This window comes from Pteropus alecto, unplaced genomic scaffold (genome assembly GCF_000325575.1).
Source record: "Pteropus alecto unplaced genomic scaffold, ASM32557v1 scaffold86, whole genome shotgun sequence".
Lineage (NCBI taxonomy): Eukaryota > Metazoa > Chordata > Mammalia > Chiroptera > Pteropodidae > Pteropus > Pteropus alecto.
Window position 1 is genome coordinate 4,042,220 of NW_006442109.1, and position 7,729 is coordinate 4,049,948.

Genomic DNA, 7,729 nt, shown 5'->3' on the forward strand with positions numbered 1-7,729 from the left:
GGAGAAGATGCTAGAGGGCAGAGGAAGAGGGAGGGAGGGAAGGAGAGCGGAGCCCGGCCCGGAAGCTAGGTGAGTTTGGCATCCGAGCCAAAGGACGATAGCCCGAGACGTCGCTGGTGCTCCAGGCTGAGTATCTCGCTTCTCTCCCTGATGGGATTCCGGTCCGCGCCGTCTCGAGCCTGCAGCGCCCCAGTCCTCGGCCCTCGCCCAGGTTCACTGCAGCCGTTCAGAGGTCCCCCGGAGCTGCTGCTGGCGAGCCCGCTACTGCAGGGACCTATGGTGAGCAAGGCTACATGGCGAGAAGCGCCGAGCAGAGGGAGCCGAGGCGCATCCTTGGGGGGAGTAGTGGGGGGCTCATGCTGTGGCCGCGGCAAAAGGTGGCCTTCTCCTGCCCCACCCCCCCAACGGTGGTGCTAGAGGTGGGAAGGGATGCTGGCATTGAAAGACACTTCCATATCTGCGACTGCCTCTACCCAGGCCACTTTCTCCGTCTGGCGGACCCAGGCGATTTCCACCTCTAGGAGGTTCGGAGTAGGAGAGAAGGGAAGAAAAGAAGCCTTTAGTAGGGGGTTGTTGGGAAAGACTGAGGGATCTTGAGCGGAACACGTTGCAGGTAGACTGGCGTTTGCTATCCCCGGACGGGAAGGGCCAGGAGAGAAAGGAGTGTCGGCTCTGAGGTCGGGAGAAAATGAGGGGCGGGCGAGGTGGAGAGAGAACACCTCAGCAGGACTGGTTCTGCGGTGCGGAGTGCAGTTCTGCTGCCTCTAAGGCGTGCGCGCTGCGCAAGGGGCTGGGTGGAGAGGAGTGTCACCCGACCCGGCCCCCAGCCCGCGGAAGCTAGCAAGAGTTTGCGGATTCCCGCGGCTCGACGAGCCTCCTCCACGAGCTATTTTTGTGGATTTACAGGATCCCAAGAGTCTCTCCTCTATCATTTCATGGGATAGGGTCTTTAGGGACGATGGCCGGCACGCCAGGCTCTACCGGGACAAATCTTCCTGCGGTGCCGTGTACTAATGGAAGTCTCTGGCGAGCCGCACGGCGGACGCGGGGCTCTTACTGGTTCTCCGTGCCCGGAGCCGACGGAACGGGTCCCCGGATTCCGGGGTCCCTGCGGACCCCTCCGGGCCAGAGTTGGGCCCTCGTCCTCAGACGCCTCCCGGGAACCTCTTGGGGAGGTTGGAGGGGGGCGGATGGTTTGTGAGAATCGCCGTTTGTGGGCTGAAGGCTTGTGAGACGTGGAAACCCCTAAAGACAGAGACTTGGTAAACTGAGGTGACCTCTGAACAAACTTAGGCGTTGGAAGAAGACTGGCAGAAAAGTGAAGGACAATCGCCTCGAGTTGCATCGCCCCTCCCCCCGAAAAAGTTCAGAAGATTAAAGTTTTATTCGGCTTTTGTCATTTTTTAATTAAAAATTTGGGGGAGACGAACGTGATTAGCGATGACTCCTACTTACTGAATCCGAAATTGAAACACAACCTGCTCTTCCCCCAGCCTGTGGGTTTTAGCGCAGCGTGCGCTCCAGCCGCCGCCCTGGAGGACTCCTGGGGCTGAGGATTGTCCCGGGATTCCGGGCGCCCGCCCCTTCCACTGTCCCTTCGTCCCGCGGGGACCAGCCCTTCTCCATCTGCTTTTCCCATTTCTGGAGCTCCTCCCACGGGACTTTGTTAGGGTTCCAAGCGTCTCAAAAAAAGAGAGAGAGAGAGAGAAAATCCTTTTTGCTCTTCCCAACCCTTTCGCAGTCAGCCCCAGCGGAGGGCGGAGCGGGAAAACCTAAAGCCGCTCAAAAAGCGGTGCGACTGTCTCCAGGCGGGGACAGTCGCGCAGGGGCGCCCGCGGCCTCTGCACCCGGCCCACGGTGTTAGGCGGCGCCGGGCAGCGGCGGCGGGGAGGGAGGGCTAAGCGCTTGATTCTTTATTCCTCTTGCTCAAAGGCTTACCGCGAGTGCCCCCAAGAAGAACCCCAAGTATGTGGGGGAGTGCGAGGCGGGCAACCTGAGCTCTCGATCTCCTCAGCGACCCAGGGCAGGAACCGGGTACAGCCTCAGGAAAGGGAGGCCAGGTGCCGTGGGGTTTGCAGCCGGAGTCGTGGAGCTGTGGCTCCGGGGCGAATCCGCGCTGACGCAGAGCTGCGCCGGTCAGGTTTTCGGAAAGGAAACCAGTGCTGAGTGACCCACGCGTGCAGCATCTTCAGTTAGAGTTAGGACATCCCAATAATTCCCTGAGCTGTGGGTTGGTAAAATTCCTAAAGAGATATTTGCTGCGACTCCGCAGCTGGTGCATAGGAGAAAGGGGGTGGGGGAAGGAAGTGGCGGGGGGTGGGAAGAGTAGTGGTTTAAAAAATAAGACAAGCTGGAGAGAGGAGAGAGACGCAGAGGTCGAGTGCAGGCCGAAAGTTGTTCACGGTTTTCCCGACTCCTGGGAACGTGGTGGGATTTCCTTTCTGCTCCGGGTCGGGAATTGTAAAACCTCGGCGACATTAAGACCTAAAACTTGTGATGCGCCCTCTCCGCGGCGACTTCTTTTTGAGTCCGCCCTCCGCCCTAATGGCCCCGCCGAATGCTTTCTTTGGGAATTTATGCTTTGCTCGGGGGGTGGGGAGGGGGGGACGCCGAGGCCGACACCGTGCAGAGATTGTCTCGGTGAGGGAACCAGAAAAAAATAGCCTAGTGGCCGCTCCCTCCCCACTTTCTCACACAAATCGCCTCCAGCCACCGCCCCGCCAGCCCCGTGCGTGACAGGGCCGGCGGCTTTTGGCTAGGAACTAAAGAGGCTGCTCAGTTCGTCTGAGCACTCGCAAGCTTTCGCCAGGATTGACTGGTTGTCGCTGGGAGCAATATTTGGCCTCGCGGAGACCCTGGGGAGGAGATGGCAGGGTATGCGCGCGCGCGCGCGCGTGTGTGTCTCAGCGCTTTCCTTTTGAAGTGCCCCTTGGTGGTGAAGCTTTGAGCGGCTGAGACTCCGCCATCCCTGCTCCCGGCCCCACTTGAGCCGGGTTCCGGCTGAAAGGTGCAGCCCCTACAGTGCGCCCCAGATCCTTCGGCTTCAGGCCGCTGGCACGGAGGCCGGGCCCCACGCACCGAGCGCCGCAGGTAGAGGCGAGGACCGCGTCCTCCGCACGCTGCGCCAGCGGACCCGCCGAGGGCGCAGCGGATCGCCGCCGGGAGCTCCTCCCGAACCGCTGGAGGTTGGGGCCGCAGGCTCGGAGGTTGGCCCTTCCAGGGGGCGGGGCTACGGAGGGGCGTGCAAGCCCTTTCACCGCCCGCCGCGGGGAGGGAGGGCTCCTCCGTGCGCAGGGCGGGGCCTCTGCGTTCACGTGACTCAGAGGGGCTGGAAGAAAAACAGAGCCAGTCTGCGCCAGAGTCTCATTATATTCAAATATTCATTTTAGGAGCCATTCCGTAGTGCCATCCAGAGCAACGCACTGCTGCAGCTCCTCTGAGCCTTTCCAGCAAGTTTGTTCCAGATTGGCTGTCAAGAATCATGGACTGTTATTATATGCCTTGTTTTCTGTCAGTGAGTAGACACCTCTTCCTTCCCCCTCCCGGGAATTCATTCTGCCCTCTCCACCCCTGCTCGCCTCTTGTCCCTCCCGTCGGACCTTCATTCCAGAGCCAACACTCTGATTTCTGGCAGCGCTGTCGCTTTCTCCTAGGCCCGGCAGCCGCGGCGCTCTAGGCGTACCGGTTCTGTTTTAAAGTGCTGCTTGCTCCTACTCGCACTCTCAGATCGGGTGCGTTGCAAGGGGAAGGAGATGGGGCTGAAGAGATGAAAGCTCCGTAGTCCGGGGTTGTACCTTATGGACCAGTCACTCCCCCTCCCCCCGCCACCTTCCTCCTTGAGAGTGCCCAATGCCCCCTTGTCGCGTTCTCAGCTGCTTGTCAAAACTCACAGAGGTTGCTCCCGGAATCCTCCTCCTCCCCTTCCTGGGAGCGAGCGAGCGGGTACGATCAGATGCTTTTTGTTGGGCATTTCAGACTTATCAGCCACAGTGAAATAAACCGTCAAGCCACTCGGTTAGCTCCCAGACCACGTTCTAGGCTTTGGCCTCTGGACCCTGCCGTCCTGTGCCTTCGCCCTGCCCCTGCTTCTCTGCTTTCCCTCCTTTCTGCTCCGAACCAGCTGGAAGTTGTGGAAGTTGGGCCCGGAGGGGGGAGGAATAAGATGGGGGGTGGAGGAAGAGGGGGAGAGGCTGAAAGTCTGAAGTGGAGAGCGATAGCATTTTAATTCTCCCTCCCCCACCCTGTTTTACCCCCTAATGTTAACTGTTTATCCTTAGAGAAGCCTAGCTGAGATCATGGCTCAGATAGCAGTTGGGACAAAAAAAGATTAACAGGATGGAGGCTATCTGATTTGGGGTTATTTGCCTGTAAACAAGTTAGACCAAGTAATTACAGGGCAATTCCTACGTTCAGGCCTTGCAGGGCTGCAGCTGGTGGTGGTGGTGGAAGGGGGTGTGAGGGAGAAGACACAAACTTGATCTTTCTGACCTGTTTTACGTCTTGACCGTCTATCTCTCGCCCTGTATGCATATGCAGAGACATCTCTATTTCTCTCCAGTTATTGGTGTTTATTTATTCTTTAACCTTCCACCTCCTCCCCCTCCCCAGAGACACCATGATTCCTGGTAACCGAATGCTGATGGTCGTTTTATTATGCCAAGTCCTGCTAGGAGGCGCGAGCCATGCTAGTTTGATACCTGAGACGGGGAAGAAAAAAATCGCCGAGATTCAGGGCCACGCGGGAGGACGCCGCTCAGGGCAGAGCCATGAGCTCCTGCGGGACTTCGAGGCTACACTTCTGCAGATGTTCGGGCTGCGCCGCCGCCCGCAGCCTAGCAAGAGCGCCGTCATCCCGGATTACATGCGGGATCTTTACCGGCTCCAGTCTGGGGAGGAGGAGGAGGAAGAGCAGATCCACAGCATCGCTCTGGAGTATCCTGAGCGCCCCGCCAGTCGGGCCAATACCGTGAGGAGCTTCCACCACGAAGGTCAGTCTCTGCCAGTGAGTCTGGGCAGGGGAAGGCCAGTAGGGCTGGCTGTTGGGGTAGTGGAAGCCCTGAGGGAGAAGAGTTCAGGTTACATCAAAGCCCCAAATCCTGGAGGCTGGGGAATAGAGCTGCCTACCTCCAAGAATTTCCAGAGCTGTGGCTAAATTTATTTTTCGGAGACAGAGGGGAGGGGCTGGAGGAAGGGGAATGACACCAGTCAGACGTGGGCTAGCCCCAGCGGTGTGTTTTTGCTATATCAAAGCCTTTTCTGCCAGGTTTTCTGCCCCCCCCCTTTTTTTCTCAAAGCACCTACTGAATTTAATGTTACAGCTGTGTGTTTGTCAGGTTTATTCAATAGGGGCCTTGTAATCCGATCTGAATGTTTCCTAGCGGATGTTTCTTTTCCAAAGTAAATCTGAGTTATTAATCCACCAGCATCATTACTGTGTTGGAATTTATTTTCCCCTCTGTAACATGATCAACAAGGCATGCTCTGTGTTTCCAAGGTCGCTGGGGAAATGTTTAGTAACATACTCGAAAGTGGAAGAAGAGGGAGAGGGTGGTTGTGTGCGTGTTTCCTCCTGCCTCTGCTCTGTTGGCCCCTCTTTTTCTTTACAACCACTTGTAAAGAAAACCGTGTACACAAAGCCAAAAGGGCTTCAAAAGGAAGTCTGATGGTGGTGGAGTAAGGAGTTGACACATGGAAATTATTAGACGTATAAAGGAGGTTGGGAGATACTTTCTGTCTTTGGTGCTTACTGAATGCTAGCTAAGTCTCGCTGAGTTTGCTAGCTGCCCCATTTATCTGTTCCTTCAAATTAAAAGATAGGCTTATTTCCCCAAAATAGGCTTCCAATATGTAAGCAGAATTTACCACTCATCACCCAGCTCAGCTATCTCTTGATTTTTCAGTCTCTCAAAAAAGTTCATGTGCTTCCCCCTCCCCTTTTTTTCTTTTCCTCCCCAATTGTGCCTAGAACATCTGGAGAACATCCCAGGGACCAGCGAAAACTCTGCTTTTCGTTTCCTCTTTAACCTCAGCAGCATCCCAGAGAACGAGGTGATCTCTTCTGCAGAGCTTCGACTCTTCCGGGAGCAGGTGAACCAGGGCCCTGATTGGGAGCAGGGTTTCCACCGAATAAACATTTATGAGGTTATGAAGCCCCCAGCAGAACTGGTGCCTGGGCACCTCATCACACGACTACTGGACACAAGACTGGTCCACCACAATGTGACACGGTGGGAAACTTTTGATGTGAGCCCTGCGGTCCTTCGCTGGACCCGGGAGAAACAGCCGAACTATGGACTGGCCGTTGAGGTGACTCACCTCCATCAGACACGGACCCACCAGGGCCAGCATGTCAGGATTAGCCGATCGTTACCTCAAGGGAGTGGGGATTGGGCCCAGCTCCGGCCCCTCCTGGTCACCTTTGGCCATGATGGCCAGGGACATGCCTTGACCCGAAGGCGGAGGGCCAAGCGTAGCCCCAAGCATCACCCACAGCGAGCCCGGAAGAAGAATAAGAACTGTCGGCGCCACTCGCTCTATGTGGACTTCAGCGATGTGGGCTGGAATGACTGGATTGTGGCCCCACCAGGCTACCAGGCCTTCTACTGCCACGGGGACTGCCCCTTTCCACTGGCTGACCACCTCAACTCAACCAATCATGCCATTGTGCAGACCCTGGTCAATTCTGTCAATTCCAGTATCCCCAAAGCCTGTTGTGTTCCCACCGAACTAAGCGCCATCTCCATGCTGTACCTGGATGAGTATGACAAGGTGGTACTGAAAAATTATCAGGAGATGGTAGTAGAGGGATGTGGGTGCCGCTGAGCTCAGCAGTCCTTGGTGACACACACACATACACACACATACACACACACATTCCCATCCACTCACCCACACACTACCCAGACTGCTTCCTTATAGCTGGACTTTTATCTTAAAAAAAAAAAGGAAAAAAAAAACCCCTAAACATTCACCTTGACCTTATTTATGACTTTACGTGCAAATGTTTTGACCATATTGATCATATATTTTGACAAAATATATTTATAACTACGTATTAAAAGAAAAAATAAAATGAGTCATTATTTTAAAGGTAAACTATGTTCTTTTTCTCTTTAATCCTTTCCCATTTCCTTCTGCCCCATCTCTTTTGAATGAGACTTTTTTTTTTCTGTTGAGGTGGGCGTGGGGGCAGAATCAAAGTAAAAGGGTGGTAAGTAGAGGTGGTTAGGTTTGAGAGACAGGAAGTAAACTGATGGTAGAGAGATAGTAATTGCCAAGATGAATTGTTTTCCATTTTTACTTAATGTTAATAAGGACACAGCATCCTCTCCCATCTGGGTGACACATGCCTTGGAGAAAGAGTAGGATAAAAGGAGTATGCCAGATTAAATATTCAGTTTGGGGCTCCTTGTACATCTTCTGTTTTTGCTCACCTGTTAGAGGTGCGTCCCAGCTGAGGGTGATGGATAAGAGACTCAATTCTTGGGAAATGATTCCTACTTCTGCTTTTATAATACCCCAGGGTGTCTCCAGTTACTACAGGCACCAATGTTATATTTTCAATACAAAACTAATTTACACACACATATTAATGTGTATATGTGTGTTTTTTTAACAGGTTTTTTTTTTTTTTGAGAAGTGGGTTTTAATAAAATAATGTGTCTTACCTTCAAAAAGTTTGGTGACCACTATTTTGATATACCACATGGGTAGAAATTTGTCCAGTGTT

General features: G+C 54.3%; 1 protein-coding gene across 3 annotated transcripts; it reads left to right on the forward strand.

Moving 5' to 3' along the window:
* The first annotated feature begins 4 nt into the window (after positions 1-4).
* On the forward strand, positions 5-7,095 carry BMP4 (bone morphogenetic protein 4). 3 transcript variants are annotated; one of them, XM_015595805.2, is made up of 4 exons: positions 5-69; positions 3,390-3,514; positions 4,609-4,988; positions 5,966-7,095. In XM_015595805.2, the coding sequence occupies exons 3-4, from the start codon at positions 4,616-4,618 to the stop codon at positions 6,820-6,822; spliced, it is 1,230 nt and encodes a 409-aa protein (XP_015451291.1). In that variant the 5' UTR covers positions 5-69; positions 3,390-3,514; positions 4,609-4,615; the 3' UTR covers positions 6,823-7,095. The 3 variants fall into 3 exon arrangements, with proteins under 3 accessions (XP_015451291.1, XP_006920236.1, XP_024894709.1); XM_006920174.3 differs by having other exon boundaries at positions 7-279; XM_025038941.1 differs by having other exon boundaries at positions 8-69; positions 4,662-4,988.
* Positions 7,096-7,729: the final 634 nt, after the last annotated feature.

What these genes read in the sequence shown, in the direction of transcription:
- BMP4 (XM_025038941.1), top strand. Translation starts at nt 8, where the DNA reads ATGCTAGAGGGCAGAGGAAGAGGGAGGGAGGGAAGGAGAGCGGAGCCC. An exon ending in GAGCCCGGCCCGGAAGCTAG is followed by an intron (nt 70 to 3,389) that starts GTGAGTTTGGCA and finishes TATTCATTTTAG; the next exon opens with GAGCCATTCCGTAGTGCCAT. An exon ending in ATATGCCTTGTTTTCTGTCA is followed by an intron (nt 3,515 to 4,661) that starts GTGAGTAGACAC and finishes TATTATGCCAAG; the next exon opens with TCCTGCTAGGAGGCGCGAGC.